This window comes from Anser brachyrhynchus (genome assembly GCF_964034855.1).
Source record: "Anser brachyrhynchus genome assembly, chromosome: 24".
In the NCBI taxonomy this organism is placed as follows: domain Eukaryota; kingdom Metazoa; phylum Chordata; class Aves; order Anseriformes; family Anatidae; genus Anser; species Anser brachyrhynchus.
The window spans coordinates 7,539,406-7,558,554 of NC_137717.1; the positions used below are offsets into that span (position 1 = coordinate 7,539,406).

Here is a 19,149-nt window from a genome sequence, read left to right on the forward strand (position 1 = left end):
GAGAAAGAAAACAGAAGGAAAAAAACTATTTGAAGAATCTGATTCTTACTAATTTCTGTGGTACAAAGTATCACAGCTTTATTTACTCCTGACCCAGAAGAACAAAACCTGGAAAGCTTTGGAGCTGGATAAAGATTTTCATCAGCATCTCTTATCCTACAGGAACACTTGAGCACAGTAAGTCTTGTGAATTTTCTGCTTATTTCAAGTTAGTTATCATTGAATGAGTAAAACTTCACATAACTGTTAGTCTAGTTAATGTTAGACATTAGCTACTGTTAACATCTAAATTCCTTTTAATGCAGGTTAAGTTTACTTCATGGTCATTCTCCATCAGTCATTCATTTTGCACCTATCAACTACCCTTCACCTTTCTTCAAACTCTATATGCAGCGAGTGCTTTATAAAGAAGTAGAAATTGAAAACAAAAAAAAATAAATAAATGAGGCTAATTTATTAGATATCTGTCATCAATAGAACAGAGCAAACATATCAGACCTGGGGTAAAGACGGCCCTACAGGAATATGCTTAGGCCAAGCAAGACCACTGTGACCTAAACTAACAGCTCTGAAAGACCCATGCTGACTATGCTAGCTGGGAGTTACTGCATTTCGTTCCTCATGAAGTCGGGGTTCTGTTGTGCAAAGAATATCCAAAGCTCCCCCCTAGCTTTTTTGGAGGAGCTTACCTCCAAGGCAGGTAACAGTGAGCTGACAAAGTCGCTACATTACAAGCTTTAACTACCCTCTTTCCTTATAAAGAGGCCAGCTTAAGTTAAACCAATTTTCCAAAGTTTCCAAAGAAAACAATTCGCCTATGAAACTAGATTTTTTTTTTTAATATTACCAAAAAACTGCCATTATACGGTAACTGATTAGAAAAACACCAACTGTACAGACAATATGGAGTATCAAGAATGAACTGTGCTTTATACCACATGTGCAGATAACATAGAAGAGCAGGTTTAATGTGTATTGCAGAGACCAACAGGTCCAGTTCAAACCTCAGGTGCTGAAACACGACACCTGAATAGGAATGCCAAGTTTTGGTGTGTCTAAGTAATGCCGAAGTTCTTACAGTCTGTTCCAATATTACAGTAACTGTTTGTGCACAGTAAGCATTTTTCATCAGCTACCTTTTCACTGCGTCTAAGGACAGCCAAGTTCAGAAATTGCTTATATGATGCTTGAATTTTACAAATAAGAGAATTAAGTACAATATGGTATTTCTACCTAGTTCTTCCAATGAGGGAATAGGGTAACTCACTAGGCAGAATAGGATAACTCATTAGACAGTTAAACAGCCACAGAATTAACTACAGGAGGTTTGCTAAGATTTTTCCCTCTTAAAAGTTATCAACTTAACAACACATGGCTTCTCCATGCCAGAGTGAAAACCATGAACATCACAGAAACACGGAACATTAGGGACTGGAAGGGACCTTGAAAGATCATCTAGTTCAATCCCGCTGCTGGAGCAGGAACACCTAGATCAAGTCACACAGGAACGCATCCAAGCGGATTTTGAACGTCTCCAGAGAAGGAGACTCCACAACCCCCCTGGGCAGCCTGTTCCAGTGAAGATCTAGACAATGAAGATCTAGCTAGATGTCTTGTAAGCCTTAATTGCTGTCACAGCACCACAATCCTAAAAATAGACTAAAAGGTGCTCCAAAATTTGTCCTATCAGATCCCAGAATAATACAAGCAAAACTCCATCTAGACACAGTTTTCAAGTTCCTTACTTGGAAGGGGCTTCACTCTTTTGTAGATACCAAAGTTGATTAGTCCATGCCGCTCCAGATAGCTGTGTACTCTGTGAACTAGCACCGTATCACCTAAAAAATTGTAACATTTTAAAATTACTCTATACTCAGCAGCACATAACTATTAAAAACATTCACAACCAAGTACGTCACAGCAGCAACCCAGCAAAATCACACTGAACACATCCATTTCTGCACCCCCGATGCTCTACTGAAGAATCCATATTCCTGACAGAAGACAGAGGTAAAAGTTTTCTAGAAACCACAAATTGTTTTCCATGCTATACTGTAGTTTTGAGTATTGTCTGGAAAACAGGCAGCACTGAATTCTTTTTAGTAATGCTGATAATTCACTATTTTGCAATACTTGACAGCGTATGTGCTTTCATTTCAGCATTACTTTCTTTTAATTACTTTTTTTTTTTTATAGCTCCCCTCCATTCTTTTCCAGTTTATCAGTCTTTTTTGAGAACGGGTGGAGGTCCTATATTTGCAAGCTGTAACTCCTTGCTCTTGTATTGTCTTCGCTTGTGGTCACACTGTTCAAGACTGATGCAACTTCTGGATGTCATCCAGAAAGCTTACAAACAAGAAACTCTCACAACATCAAACCACCATTAAGTTGTAACAAAATTCAAAAGCTGCATGTGAATTTACTTGCAAGAAGCTTCTGTAACGACCCATCTCTTATCAGCTTTTGTGAATTCTGCTATGGATATTTTTCTTTACTAAAGAACAAACTTTGAAACATTAGCACATTGCAGTATTTCATTTTGTTGCCAAACGCTCCCCAAGCGTTCATTCCACCCAAAGAAAAGGACCTATCTGAAGTCCTCTCTTGACTTTGAGCTGCTTTTTCCCAAATCTGAAAAACTGAAATGATATATAAAGTATAGTTCTGTCAGTGAAAAACTTGACTTACTATTATAAGGTGCTTCTAGTTGTTGGATAGTTGCCTCAAATGTCAACTGAATCTTCGGGTTATCCAACCAGAGCTGAAGCTGTTAAACAAATAGTAAGACACATTATTAAGCAACAAAATAAGTGTTTTCCATGTACACATTTGTAACCAAACACTGACAAGAGATGAAATGCTGTAACACGTCACACCTTCTGTAATGCTATCCAACATGCACCAATTACAAGGAACTTTGCCTTCCAGTGCTCTTTAATGTACAATACAACTCATTTTACTTACCTACACCATTTTAAACAGGTGTAAATACGTCAAGTTAGTAATCTCCTAATCACATGTAAAAGAAAACATATACCAAAAGAAAAAAAGCTCCAAGATATAAGAGCCAGAATGCTTCATAGAGCCTTCTTCTATGGACATTGACAGGCTTAAGACATAGGCCTGTGCAAACCTCAAAGTTCAACAAGGCCAAGTGCAAGGTCCTGCATCTGCATAAGGGCAACCTCAACCACGAACAGGTTGTGGTACAGAATAGGCTGAGCAGAAAATAAATTGAGAGCAGTCCTGATGAAAAGGACCTGGGAGTGTTGGTGGACAAAGAAGCTCAACATGAGCCAGACATGTGTGCTTGCAGCCCAGAAAGCCAACCGTATCCTGGGCTGCAACAAAAGAAGCGTGACCAGCAGGGCGAGGGAGGGGATTCTTCCCCTCTGCTCTCATGAGACCCCACTTGGAGTACTGCATTCAGCTCTGGGGCTCCCAACACAAGAAGGACATGGAGCTATTAGAATGAGTCCATAGGAGGACCACATAGATGATCAGAGGGCTGGAGCACCTCTCACGTGAAGACAGGCTGAGGGAGTTGGGGTTGTTCAGTCTGGAGAAGATAAAGTTCTGGGGAGACCTTACAGCAGCCTTCCCTAAACAGGGCTGCAGGAAAACTGGGGAGGGACGACTCTTTGTCAGGGAGTGCAGTGATAGGACAAGGCATAATGGCTTTAAACAAAAACAGGGTAAGTTTAGATTAGATATCAAGAAGAAATTCTTCACTATGAGGGTGGTGGGGCACTGGAACGGGTTGCCCAGAGAAGCTGTGGATGCTCCCATCCCTGGAAGCGTTCAAGGCCAGGCTGGATGGGGCTTTGATCAACCTGGTCTAGTGAAAGGTGTCCATGCCCAATGATCTTTGAGGTCCCTTCCAACCAAAACTGTTCTATGATTCCGTGATTCTTTCCACTTGCATGTCCAGTATTTTGTGTGATATTTTAATTGGGCTAGCAACATCAGCCAGCATCTGACTTTGCAGCATCTAATTTCACATTTTTGTAAAAGCTACAGAAGTAACTGCCATCTAATTAAGTCTATTTATCTCAGACCTTTAATCATCCAATCCATCTTCACCAAAATAAGACAATACCATGGAATATATTGACCATGTACATACAGGGAACAGAATAGAACAGTTCATTTGGAAGGGACCTAATGAAGATCGTTGAGTCCAACTGCCAGACTGCTTCAGGGCTAATCAAAAGTTAAAACATACTCTTAAGGACACTACTGAAGTTTAGATGACAGTTACACTTCAAAATGAAGCAGAAATAGAATTAGAGCTGCTAGTGCAAAATAAACGTCATTTCATGCTAGAAAGAGTAATAAAATTAGTCACAATTGTTTTCCCCAAGAACTACTCCATGACACTGAAAGCATATTTAGCTGTTCAGCATGTAACCCTAGGTCATACACAGCATATCCACACCTTTTTACATTCCAAAATTACTTCTTCGGGTATTTCTCTACAATTACACTAGTGAACTTCTCAGCTCCTCACAGATAACACAAAACGGAGATTATACAAGCATAATGAAGAGGAAAGTTTCCATATAATTTGGGAGGCCAACTGTGGTAAATTTTATCTTCAGCATATAACTTCTACTTATTCCCAAGTAATTTAATGATGTTCTTTTTGATCATGGATCTATTTCATAGTACTACATACCAGAATTCTAAGATTTCATTCTCAACTGGAAGAGTTCAAAGACCATAATCCATATTTATAGATGTAAATCTCTATGTATACATACAATTACTTTCCCCTATCCATGTAACTTTACTTTCATTTAAAATTGATTTCAACTGTTACATTATCATCCAGTTACACATAAGAGACTTTAGCACTTTTTTGCAGCTGATCCTAATTTTACGACCTAAAATAACTTGGTATGTGCGACAAATGACCATCTCTTTTAAAAGTTCTGATTTTTAAAACTAAACCTTTATAAACACACTGACCAGTGCAAGCCCTAAAAGATTTCTAAAGGCATGATCTGTTTCAACCAACAGTAATTTAGCATGGGATTTCACAGCATGGGGGGAGGGGTGCTCCAGGGGATATAGAAGATCACATGAACTGGATCTCCTCTGCCCACTTTCTTATAGAATCCTTCAAAGAACTCAGGTGGATTATAAAAGTATGACCTTCCTTTATAAGGCCTACCATTGGCATTCCAAACTATGTTTTCACTAACCAGGTCATTCACTCGATTCTACATTTGTTACCATTGGAAATATCAGACTCACTAGTCTAACTCCTTGGAACTGAGTGTTCATGACCTTGTCAATATTTTCAAATTCCTTGGTACCGTGCCAGCTATAAGCAAGAGGATGCACGCTGCAGTTCATAGCTCTTCCAGAGCTCTGCTGGGCACTGGGTTTATACTACCACTCACTTGGTCTGCTATTCTACGACCTCTGCTAGCCTGACTGGAGAAGATCCACTCAAGTTCAATCAAGAAAGGGATTCCTGCCTAGGAACTTCTCTAAGCTCCTCCATAGCAATTAAGGCCAGAAGATCAATGATACATTTTTGCTAATGCAGCCCTGCAAATTCGCCTTCCAAGCATTCCTTTAAATCCTAGTAATTTCTTAGTGTCAGTGGAAGACTTCTGTTTCTGATGTGTTTGTAAAGGGATTTATCATTGTACACATTGTGCAAACTGTTATTCAAATTTTTGGCTTCCTTTGGTCTGTTTTTATGCTACTAGAATTTCGATGAGACTGCTTCTTAAGTGGTCTTCACAAACACGTCTCATGACTCCCCTCCCAAAAGTTACAACTTCGGTTAATTAGAGAGAACTTTCACTGGAAAGTCATAAGTCACACTCTGCGCATGAAGATGTCCAAAATGCCTAAATTTCAACTGAATAATTCTTCAAGCATTGGGTGCTACTGTCATTAATAGATTGTGATGCCCCTTGGCAATCTCAAATCTGTGGAAAAAAAGGATGGGAAGACAGACAAAAATTCCATTGTCTTATGGTCAAGAAAGGCTGCTTTCCCAAAGATTTTCAGCATGAGGCTTTATTAAATGGTTTATAAGTTGTTTTCTCAAATATGGTACCTTTTTTGCTTTCCTACTATTGATTTTTCTAACACGGTGTTTTCTAAAACACTTTTTTTAAGTACAGGGGAAAGTGCTGAATCTTGTTTGCATACTGAGGAATCTAAAAACACTGTCACAATTTAAAAGAATCACCCTCAAAGACAGTAGTACTGTTTAAGTTTTATTAAGGTTTAAACTTCAGGCATGCTTGAATAAACTTTCCAACTAATTATGTTAACATTGCATCTTCCTTCTGTGTTTTTAGGTAGCATGGAAGTTTTATATCGAGCAGAGATTCTACAAACATTCAGAAGCAGACTTTCATTTGTTCAATAGAGACAACTCTTATGAAATCCAAGTTGAAAAGTAACTATTATGTTCTGAAAATAAGCAACACGACTGACTTGATGTCTGAGTACAGCAACAGAATTCTAAGTAAAAAAAAGTAAGTAAAAGCTGAGATGTTTTTTTTTGCCGTATTCTAAGCAATAATATAACTATTCTACTGAAACTTTAAGCTGAGACCAAAAATAGAGCATTCATACCAGTTTTCTATTTGTTTGCTTTTTAAAAGCTGTATGAGCTCAATCACATAGTTTTGATGTCATTATGACCATGTTTTGGATATTGCAAATACACTATAGATTATTTACACTGTTTCAGAGCACTGCCTTAATCGAGAACTGGGTAATACCTTCTTTAGCAACTTAGAGCATGACAGGATGCCAGAAATGAAACGCCACCACCACAAACGCAAACATCTAATTATTAGACACGGTAACTGCCAAAAACTCTTTGCAAGGTACACTGCTACACAAATGCCCTATACCTTTATCATCAATACTTTTACAATACACTTACGGTGCGGTTCCTGATGTACAGAAACACCTTCTGTGTCTGCTGTGGCCCACTGATTATATCAGGGAAGCAGGCAGCTTCTTGAGATGTCATACGGTCATGTGGAAGTCTACTCTGGAAAGCTGCGCCCTCCACACCTACAATAAAAAGACAAGTTGTCTACAAGCACTGCAAAGGAACTGCTACATGAATATTTTTTACCCTACCTTTCCTAGCTAATGTATCTATAACAGCCATGAGGTGACATGGTGGCTGATTTCATGACATGCTTTCACTTAGTCCTTTTATTTGTTTCTGTAGGACATGCTGCTTCCCATATCAACAGTTCTTTGAATTACCGATATCATCTAGGATTAATGAAAAAGCTATACTATGGCAAAAACAACCTGAAAAATAAAAGGGGACAGCAGAACGCAAAGACAGCAAAATATCAATAAATCATAGCTGTTTTAGATGCTGTCCTTCATTTGTGTAGTTTCTAGTTTCTGTCAGAGTATGAAAAACATTTTGGAGCCCATTCAAAACCAAAAGACCTACAAGATACAAGCACAACAGCCCTTCTCACCTGCTTTCCAAGGGTTTCATTTGCACCGATCTTCTCCTCAAGCTAGAGGAATCCATCTTAGGTTCTTCTTTTGCATTTTTATATATATGCACAACATGCACTGCAATGAAATACAATCCTACTTGTGCTATTCCTAGAACCCCTCCCATCCTCAAGTACTATCTGCAAACAACAACAGATTTCTACCTTTTCATGTTAAAGGCTCCACGTGTAAAATAATGTTAAACAGAGTAGACATTTTATGTGAAAAGACTTCGTTCATAAAGGCACCTGTACGCCTCATAATTCAAACAAAACCACTGGCTGTGAACTAATAATGCAGTTATGTACCTTACATGCTCCAATCTCATTAGAATGTTATATAAAGCAACAAACCAAGGCATAAAGCACTACAGTTGCATAAAGTGCTACAGCACAAATGGAGCACAGAGAGTGAATCTTGCAGGCACAGCGAGCAAAACAAAATACTGAGATGTCAAATACAGCAAGAACTATGTAAGTCTCAGATGTCCAAGGAAGTGACTTAAGATCAAGACAGACAGAAGAGAGGTCTTGAAAGATATAAGCCAATACATCCCGAGGGGGAAAAGAACACAAGTAATGCAGCAAGGTTAAGATCATTTGCTGAAACTGGAATTGTTGAGAATTGTAGTATCACAGAATATATAAGCTCACAGTGTGTATTCCACTAACCAAGAGACCTGTTTTAAAGTCTGAAGTGCAGAGATGCCCATGCCACTGTACTGAGGAAATGCAGCAATTCTCTTCCTTTGGTTCTGGTGCAACCATACACACCATTAGCATTTTTACTTCCCAAAGGTGAAGAAAAAAAGTAAGCAAGAAAATGTTCGTGAAGGTAACAAAATTTACTCACAAGCAAAGATTAGAAGAACTAGCTGTGTGATGGCCCAAGGCAAAGAAAACTGTCTATAATTATTTACAGGAATTTGACAAGAGGAAATTAAAAACATAGGCTATAAAGCCCTGCAAGAAAGTAAATTGAAATTAATAATAGGAAATGATGACACACCAGTAATGCTTCTGGACAGTAATATTCAGCTATGGAAGAGAACTGCATAGCAGTGCTAGCTTCAGCTTCTCCAGTAACAAACAATCCTCATCCCTTTATCTGTCCTTCACTCTAACATTGTACCAAATGCGCAAACACCTACATATGAATGTATATGCTGAACCATTATCTCTATAACATTACATGTAAAGCAAGCCAAAGTTTACCATTCTCTGATACTTTTTTAATGTAACAGATGTTAAGGCATCATGAATTGATCATGAATTGTTAGCAAAAAGCTCAGCAGCACACTTTTTATAGAATGGCCAATTAAAGGAAGATTGAAAATGCCTAACTACCTGACTCACTCTACAAGCTTACGCTAAAATGAATGGGCATTCTCAAGATACTTTTTAAAAAGTATCAACTGCCATGCAGTGACCAACTAGCAGAGAACTCTGGTTCCATTGCCATTTTTGTTTGTTTTAAATTCACACCTTTTATGACTACACCCAAACTGTAAAACTAAAAATCTTAGTAACAGCTCAAGATGAGTGCTGGTATTTAGAGTTTAGACAAAAAAAAACAAAACAGGATTTGACATCAGAATTTAGGAAAAGCCTATGTATTATGAGCAAAGAGACCACTTTATTTGATCCAACCACCAGATGTTAAAAACTAAATGTCCTTGAATTTACTTTTGTAACTACACATCTCAAAGTTAAATGACTTTCACACAGATAAAATCGTCCCCCTGCCCTGCCCCCCACCTTATTATTTTGCATTTCACAAAAGCAACATGGCAAAAGGAGTACAAGTTCAGAATTGCATATGCTTTCCTCGGGGCAGGCAACTTATTAAAGAGCATAGGAATGGCTCTGCCTAGACTCATTTATCAACTCTTCTGCACACATTCACACACACACTTGCCACTTCCTGACATTCCGTATCAGCAACCAGCGTACTGAAATTTTGATACTCTTTTTCCCCCGCAGAAGAAATCCTGAGGGCTACTGCTCATTTAAAGACTTACTGAAACATCTGCAGATGAAAAACACTCCAAAGGACAGTTATTTGGCTAATGAATCAGTCAATTGCTAAAGCGAACCCTCAAAGAATGTATGTAATGCATATTATGCAGAATTTCCAAGAAGTGAATGCCTGCCTAAAAATGAAATAGGCAACGCATCCTCAAGTCCACAATCTGTAATATTCAGAAATTCTGTGTGAGTGATTCTGTATGAATAAGAACCAAAATATAGATTCCTTTACATAAACAGCAAGGATGCACACAGATGAATTTTCTCAATTTGCATTTGCTTCAAAAAGAGCATCTTGAAGGTACAGAAAAGGTTCTGGAGCCTTCAACTCCTCTGCTTAAAACCCTAGTCCTCATTCCTCATGTGAGAGTGAAAGTGGCAGAGTTGGAGGATGAGTTTCAGCAGCAATCTAAGTACTTAAGAGTAAGGATATCAATTAAACAGCAAGTGCATGCTGCTGACATCAGTACTTAGATCAAATGTTGAACACAATTCGCCACCCAGTCCACTGAAAAGCAGACTACTGACCTCCCCAACAGATAGATCTCCTGGGCTAACCACCGGGATACATATCAAACTCAATCCCTTAAAAAAAAAAAGAGGGAAAGAAAGGTACTGCTCACTATGTTTCTTCAGCAAATTCAAAAAAAAAAAAGGACTACTGTGCTGAAGCCCAGGGCTTTTCCACGATATTCTGTTAAAAACTGTCTAGATAAGACTTATCTTTTTGCATGTCTGGACTCCTCTGAACATGGAGAGGAAAGGAGGGATGAGAGATCGGCCTGAGACATTTCAACATAGGTCAGTGTCCTTATCTGTAGTCACTACAGACCTCAACTGTTTTTTGAAAAATACCCCTCACTGTTGGTTTTTTTTTTTTTTTGAACAGGTGAGTAAACAACTCCTGCATCTCTTGCTAAGTTTTGGACACCCACACCCATGCGCACTTGCAAGCATCACTCCCTAGCTTGGCGGCTCTTGCTCCTAAGTGGCAAGCATCAAACGCCACCCTCACCTGATGCTTGGCCGTCTCCATACCCTCCAGAATTGTCGTCTTGAAGTCCTCCTGCTTGCCCTGTGGAAGGAAAGAGGAGAACTCAGGGACCTTACTCCATAAGTTAAACCATACTGGACATAAAGGCCCGGCAGTTGGCGTTTTAGGTATTAAATTTCACCAACTAACTAAACCCATTTTCTGAGAATCCCATCTTCATGAACCTAGGTCCAGGGCACCGAACTCTGTGGTCTTCTAAGATGTTATCCGTGTTACTGGATCCTTCACATCAGACTTGTTTGGGAAATAAAAAGAGTACACAATATGTAGCATTCCTAGGGGCCAAATACTTAGGATCAACTTCATTAATGGCTAGGATTTGAATAACAAGATTACATTTCTTACTGCCAAGACTGGGTAGATGGATACCATAAGAACCATAAGAATTTGATAGCCTTTCCCTTGAGACTTCTGCATCTCCCCATATGCAAGGGGATAGTTTGAACCATTCTGAAAAGTCTCTTACTTTCAAGAGAGCCTCTTCCTTTCTTGCTACGAAACCTCTCCTTGAAGGTTGATGAAGGGACTTTATATGAAAGGTTCAGAATCTTGGCTTCAAAGCCCTCAGTACACCAGCAATACTCTAACAAACACAACCTCTAAAGTCAAGTATATGTCAATACTACTGATCCACAGATCACTAATGTAATCAATACCCACCACTGAAAGACATCAGCCTTTCAATGTATCCAGAGCTGGAAACACAAGGAAAGGCGAAGCACTCATCTGAAAGATTTGAACAAATCTCTAAATTACCTTAGCCTAACTGTAAGTCCTAAACAGCAGCCTTGATAGGACTCCAACACAAGTTAGAACAGAGTATTTCTAAACAGAGATAAGTACAGCTGTGATGTCTACAGAAACAAAGCTAATATACATAGCCTTCTTCATGCTGCTAATCTTCACAGAAGCAGCTAGCTCCCAGGTTAGCGCAAAAGCGATACTCATTTCTACAACCAAATATTGGTCTAAAATCATCGCCTCCAGAGAACAGAAAGCCATGGAACACTACCAAGACCACTGAGCACTGTTCACCCATCTACACCTGTATTAAGGCTACTTCAAACCAAGTGCTTTAACAGTCAGCAAGCGGGGTGTTTTCTAAGTCAAGGCAGCAAATGGTCACTTCCTAGACCACGACCACTCAAAGTGCCATCTTCAAACACAAAGGCAATGTCTAAGCTGAGGCTGAATACACAATCGTTACGATTACTCTACAGCTAGGGACTTGGTGAACAATTTTGCCAAATATAATTCAAAGCTCTCAGGGGATACCCTAACTTAATATAAAAACGGTTTAATTTCATCTAAGCTAATGAACCAAATGTTCTCATACTTTGATAATCTAGATGCACGTGTAGCATGCTGTAACATTATACATCTACAAATAAAACTAGAATAATAAACAAGGTTTCAAGCAGTTTTAGTATAATTCTGTAAAGATCCCCACAGACTTACTGAGTATGCTGAGTGCCTTAGGGCACTACAATTTCAAGAACCGGGCTTCTAAAATCTTAATTAGCTTTAAAAGGATTGTCTACCATATTGTTTAATATGGCTCTGAAACAAGGAGGCCATTTTCACTCAGTTACAGTAGAGGACCAAAAGCAATTTATTCGCAACAGCCTACTATCAGGAAAGTTCAGACTCACAAAAGAGATTGTGACAAATATTTGCATTCTGACAGGCTTCAGAAGTCCCAAATTGGGCTTGTCTAGACTAATGCATCTGCAACAGCAAGATAAAATTCCTAACTTCACTTACATCTTAAGTACTTTACTTTGCAGGGAGCTTATTCCAGCATTACAGGACCTGCTTCCAGTCTTGGAAGAGAATAAAATAAATCAAACATCCATATTTACACTTCAGCATAAGCCATTACGTTACACTAAAAGTTACACTTTCATCTTCCATAAGTTAAGGAATTGCAAAGATGCAGACATCAGCCTGTGGCATTTGTTATCACAGACAGTGAGTAGAGGGGACAAAATTGCTCTTAGTATCACTACAAAAAGAAGTCAATATTTTCTTGTGTTAACATAAAAAATTGTTTAGCTGTTAATAAGTCAAAAAGTATTACTAATTACTGCTTGCTTCGACACAATTCAAAACCCTATCCAGTCTGAGTAGGGAAACATGTAAACAAGGCACACTAGCACTCAGATTCTCCCTCCTTCCCAGTAAGAAAGTCATATTCCACCTGCAAAGGAACAAAACAGCAAGCAAACTACTAATCCATTTAACACCAAACTATTGCAGTTGAACATGACTTGCAGGAACAGAATCTGCTGAAAGAGGCAAGGCAACAGAATAATGGACCATGAACTGAACGGTAACCTGGAATAAGGTCAGGAAAAGAGTCTACTTCATTTTGGTCCACTTCATACAATCATCCACTGCGTTAAAATAAAGAATAGCAGCAAAGGATGGCTAAAACCAAGTAATAAATCTTAATAGGAAAATGGACAATGCAGATGAAAAGGCAGAGACAAAGCACCACCAAGTCTGACTACTCACTTTACAATAATCTGAACCATATTTGGGTTCAGAGTTCTTTGGAAGACAGCAACTAGAAACAAGATCACTAGAAAGTAAGAATACTAACAAAACTTAAGACAGGAGCTGGTAAAGGAAAACTTCAGGAGGTACAAAAATGAAAATCCCATTTGGTAGAAGCAAACAAAAAAGATCCTTAGAGAGAAAAACAAAAGCAGCAAACACCTCAGTTTCAAAAGGGATACTGGCAAACAAGAATTCAAATGTCATTCAGCACCAGAAGTGATTTTTTTTTTTACACTATCAGAGAATATTTCCCAAATAAAAAAGTAGAGATATTTAAGTAAATTGACTTATTAATCATGAAATACTGTTTAATGTGTAGTAAATCTTGCAAATCCAGACTACAGCAATCTGCATAACCAAAACATCTGTAGTTCACCACAGCTGAACATATTAATGGAACCCAACCCCCGTAAGACCAACATTTCACTATGACCTGAAGGGTGAAGCTCAACTTTGCTTCTAATGTGACCTTCCTATGAGTACAGACTAATGAAATGTCAGCTATTGTTAACATTTACATTTTTATGTTTGCACTTTGAACACAAAAGTTAACAACCTGAAACACAACAGCTTTACATCCTTACAACGTTACCTGTATTTTGGCAGGCTTTATACACACAAATGAAATTATTACGGCCTGCACTGAGAATAAAAGAACAGTAATATACAAGCTAAATTTTGTATCTTGCTTAATTTTCAAAATGTAACCCAGCCCTAGCATTAATGTCCTATTTAATATTTCTTATCGAACACTTCTGGTTTTGCTTCAAAGAAGTGACAGAGAGAAAAGCTCAGTTATAATCATTGTTTCTATGAGAATACACAGCAGACTATATGCCTTTTCTTGCTAATGTTTAAATAACAAGTTTCAACATACTTGAACATCCAGCGTAAGATGAGCTGATGCTCTGATGCCTGCATTTTAGAAAACAAAGAGACAAAAAAGCACTAACATGCACACCTTCAAAAGCCTTTAACAACAAAATAAGACTAACTAGGGAATGACAACTGAAAATTTGTCTTCTTTCATACGCTGGTCCTACATCACTCCAACACGCATATATTCATGATTTCTAGCCAGGATATAATGACCTGAAGCTGTGTAATTTCTAGCCATCTAGACATGGCCTGATTTAAAATTGATTTTCATATAGGTGACTAAACATGGTGCCTGCAGAACAACTGCTTAACAGACTGTGGTATGTACAAAGCAACATGAGTCTATCACTGCCTGTGTTTCCTCCTTCACAAGAAAGGATGCGGTCCTGCATTGACGATGCCTTAAACTGAATTAATCTTTCTTCTAGGTATAAAATGGCACATGAGAAATACACAGAGAGTGTTTTAATACTATATCTCATGAATTAAACCCAAAGTCTAGGCTAAGTTAAATAATAAACTTAAGATACTTGCTTAATTACACCTATTAAAATTCCATTTTTCATATAGGTTAGCCACAACTAGGGGCAGGGAGCAACTTTATCATTGCAAATACTTCAGTCAAGCAAATGAGCTATAGCGTTCCTGTATCAAGTCAGTAGCCAACATCCACATCTGAAGAGATATTACAAGGGCAATTTCAACACACAAAACACAACTGTGACTTTTAATGTATTTCTTGAAACTGTTGGTAAGTATCTCCAAAGTGGCATCAGTCACGTTGTCTACATGCTCAAACCTGCCTGATAAAAAGCAGCTCATTAAGAGCAGAACAGAAGACCAACAATTATTCACAACGGTGATTAACCAGCAAAAGTTCAACTATTAGATTTCAACCGCCGTCTAAAACCAATGAGCACATACATTACACTGTGAAACCTGACGGCTAAACTTTGCAAGAACATGATTTTGTGACCACTACTGTGATACACCAACTGGAGCCCGAATGGTGGTAGCTGTAAATACAACAGAGGATAGGGTTGCAGTAACAGATGGATAGGGTACTGCTAATACCATGAAATCCAATAGCTGCTTCATAAACAAGACTAGCCTTTCCAGTGTAAAGCAAAGCTTTGTAACTCTGTCAAAGGCAATGAGGAAGGTACTGAAGTTGAAGCAGTGTCCAGCCAGAAATTAAGATTAGATCCATAATTGAAAGCCACAAAAATCTCTATGGATTAAATCAGCTCTCCTGAACAGCAATCACCTAATAAATCTAACATCATTTCTCTCAAATAAATTAACATTTGCACTTGAGAAGGTGCAGCAGGTAAGTGCCAAAGCAGCTATTCTGGTCAATGAGCTTCTATAGTCAAGTCAATAAGGATTACAAGAATATAGTATGAGAGGTTCAGCTTAGTTTAGGATTATATCACACACACATTACCATCTTCATTAGGCTACTCTTCCACATTTTTACCCTCCTTCCACACATGGGGACAGAAAACTAAAAAGCATAGAACAATCAAAACCAGACATGGGATTCATCATGCTGCACGTGGCCACACTTTATTTCTGGCAACAAAACACATACATAGGGCTACAAGAGAAGGTCTCTCTTTACTTACCGGATGGCTCTTCTGGCTCACTTTCATTTTCTTCTTCAGCAGGAGCTGGTGGAGGTGGTGGTGGCAGCTTTTTCTCTTTCTCAGCTTTAGCATTTCTCTCTTCTTCAGAATAATACTCATCTTCTGATAGATTTGCAAGACTTTCATCCATTTCTCTATACTCCACCTGTAGAAAGCACAACAGACTATAAACATACTGAAGATGTCTGCAAGTCCAATAATAAAACGAACACCGTGAGCAATTTTGTTGCATACAGACTCAAAGAAAAGGCCCAAGTTACCTTGTCCAGGGTCTTATCTCAGGCACCATGTTATACAAGTCTTCGACATCTAAACAAGTTCCACGTTTTCACCTCCACTAAAGAACTTGTCTTCAGCACTTGACTGCCCAACAGGAAGAGTTTTTCCTAAAATCTAGGCAAGTCCGTATGCATCCGTTAAGTCTGCTTCATGATTTAACCTCTGTAGTTTTCTCCCCTACCTTCACCTCCCTGTCAAACTCAAGGATGAAAAACTGGATGAGTCCCATCTATAATTTGAATTTATCTGTCAAACAAAGCTAATAAGAACTGTACACAATTCTTCCCACAGAAGCTATGTTCCCAGATACGTAGCTTGCACACATATTCTGTCTACTGGAAAACCTCCCCTGGTACAGAGGGTCACATTTGCCTCTTGTCTAGAGTGGTCACACTGGCGGCTCAACAGAAAACCTCTCCTATTTTCCGTTGAAGAGCTTTTAATTGCCAGAACAAGCTGTGACTAGCTCCCAAATGCTTTATAGTTCTGCTTCCTCTTTAAAAAAAAAACAACCCACAACCAGATTTCATCTGATCTCTCTTATTCTGGTTCTCCAATACTTTTACTGCCATAATTTACAATGCCTTCTAGCTTTTCTCATTAGTGCCCCCACATAAATCAAATTCTGAAAAATGCCCCTCTACATTTCTCTCCAGCACTCCAGTTTTGCAGTGTCTCTGGAAAACTGTATATTGGATTTGGCCACCTCTCAACTAAGACTTCAAGACGCAAGAGTCATACTTCAGACGGGGTATCAGAGATGACCATAGCACCACTCACACCTGCAAATTTGGTCTAAGTGCTTTGCTAGAGATAACTTACAGAACTAAAATGAGTGCCAAGGAGAAGATACAGTGCAAAACAAGATCACTGATGAGTTTGAACTTACTGAGTATCTTACCACAGAGCAGATATTAAACATGCAGAGTTCAAACAAAATGCAAATCAAAAGTGCTACCAAAAAGTTGTCTACCAGCCTGGAAAAACTCAGTAACACAAATACAATGCTTAAGAGCTATCCACACCATATTGCATGGCTCTTCCATTGATGAAGAGAGTTGTTACAACTGCAGGCACGTGGGATGGACTGTGCCTATCTCACAGTCCACTGCAGCCAAACAAGGAGGTCCACTACATGCCTTCCAATCCTGTCTTCCTTCTCTGCTCCCATGCCTTCTTCTTGTTTAAATCTAAGAGCCAAAATAATTAAATGATAATCCTCTGAGAATATAAGGGAGCAAATAGCAAAGGAAATATGTGATCACATACAGTGAAGATTCAGGTAACAGATAAAATAACCCTCACTTGCCTTTTTCTATCAGCTATATATTTTGTTCTGTTCTCCAGTAAAAAGAAATAACGTTACTAGTTTCAGAAAAAAGCTTGCTCTAACTAAAATGAACATGGAAATCCCAAGAGAAACTAAAAACAGATGATTTTTCTGAACCGTTTTTCAAAATAAAACGGTTTTGTATACTGCTACTAAATTTCCCTGGGTACTGGAAAGTAAAAAAGTAATTATCACAATATGCAGCCACTGGAAAATTAAACAGAAAGCATCTGCTAGTGTCCCTACAACAGCCTACAGGTCAGCTTCTACCATGAGATGTATGCTGCATTTCTCATCACAAGAGTAACAAGTCTTTCACTTTTACAAAGTTCGATCATTAAGGAAGGACATTAACGTGAACAATTCAAAGCAACATTGGAAAGCCTGTGCACAGCAAAGCCTAAGTTCAGTAAAACACTAACACACTCATTATCTGCTCTCTTTCAAATACACAGCATCACAGGTACCTGAAACCAACAGAAACTAACTGCCTCAAAGCCCTCTGAAGCCTCCCTTCTTTCTTGAGCTCCCACCGCTTTCAGAGAACAATCAAGATGGAAAAGCTCCTCAACTGATTTCACAACAGAAACATTTACACTGATTAAAACAGTGACACCTTGTGCTAACTTGAAGTGATTATGGGAATACCGTGCTACAAGAGATTAATGTCCTTAGTTAACGGATAGCGTCAATGCAGAGAAGCATCACCAGAACACAACCACAAATAATGCAGTAATTCTTACTTGCTAACAGAGCACTAGAAAGTAAGGAAAATCCAGGTATGCTACCTCCGAGGATGTACCAGTTTAACTTTATTTGACAGTTTCTACATGCAAAGGACCAGTCTGGCTACCACGTCACGTAAACACTCTGAAAAGCAAGACACTCCATGCTGCAGCACAACAGTCCCTCAGAAGTAACTTCAGCTTCCATATCAAAAACAACCAGCTGTGGGCACGCCCACGTTCTTCAAAGTCTTCTGCAACAACGTTTCCAAGTAAAAGTTTCACGTAGAAGAAACATTCTCCTACGTTCAGGATAACATGAAAATTACACAGCGCGAGCCTAAATCACTGGAAGCTGCTTCGGACGCGTAGATTTCGCAGCTGAATCTCACCCCTACCCAAACACCGCACCGAGCCTCCAACCTCACCTACGGGAAGCTGAAGCGCAGCCCGAGCGCGGGGCACTCGCAGGGCCCTCCCCAGACCAGCACCGCCCAACACGCGACGAGCCCCCAAACCCCCGCCCCGCCCCTCCACCTACTTTGGCCCGCTTGCGGCGGCTGGTCCTGCGACCCTCGGGGGTCTCGGCGATGCCGGTGGTTTCAGCGCCGGGTGCCGGGGCGGCGCCGGCGGCGGGCGGCTCGGACAGACCGCCCGGGGGCGAGGCCCGCGGCGGCTCCTTCTTGCGAGGAGTGCGCTCCGCCGCGCCGCCGCCCTCGGCGGAGGAGCCCAGAGCTCCCGCGGCAGCGGACGGAGGCACCGGCGCCTCGGGCCCGCCCTCGCCGCCAGCCCCCGCCGCCTCCGCGGCCTTCTTTCCCCCGGACAGCATCGCCCCGGCCGCGCCGCGCCGCCGCGCACAAAGGAGGCCGCGAGGGGGGCCCCGGCGCCGCCCCCTTACGCCACCTCCGGGGCGTGGCGCGCGCGCTCCGGGACTCCGGTGCGGGCGGCTGCCCGCGCGTGCGCAAACAGCGTCCGCTGCTGACGTAGCCTCGCTGCCTCCGCGGCGGGGTGAGGTGGCGCAGGGGCGGGCGGCTCCGCGGGAAGGCGGCGGTGTGGAAGCGGGCGGTGTGGAAGCGGGGTGCCAGAGCTCCTGTCAGCCCGGCATCTCCTGCGATCTTGGCAGGAGATAGCTGAGACG

The 19,149-nt window shown here is 40.3% G+C and overlaps 1 protein-coding gene across 2 annotated transcripts in view; it reads right to left on the reverse strand.

Annotated features, from left to right (window-relative positions):
• Positions 1-18,901, reverse strand: part of KDM1A (lysine demethylase 1A) — a 54,468-nt gene extending 35,567 nt beyond the window's left edge. Inside the window, exons 1-6 of one of the 2 annotated variants that reach the window (XM_080566775.1) lie at positions 18,553-18,901; positions 15,657-15,822; positions 10,549-10,608; positions 6,923-7,056; positions 2,689-2,767; positions 1,746-1,838 (exon numbers count right to left, since the gene is read on the reverse strand). In XM_080566775.1, the coding sequence (XP_080422901.1) occupies positions 1,746-1,838; positions 2,689-2,767; positions 6,923-7,056; positions 10,549-10,608; positions 15,657-15,822; positions 18,553-18,840 (820 nt within the window). In that variant the 5' untranslated portion in view covers positions 18,841-18,901. The remainder of the gene's footprint in view (positions 1-1,745; positions 1,839-2,688; positions 2,768-6,922; positions 7,057-10,548; positions 10,609-15,656; positions 15,823-18,552) is intronic. The other variant, XM_080566776.1, reaches the window with a different exon arrangement.
• Positions 18,902-19,149: the final 248 nt, after the last annotated feature.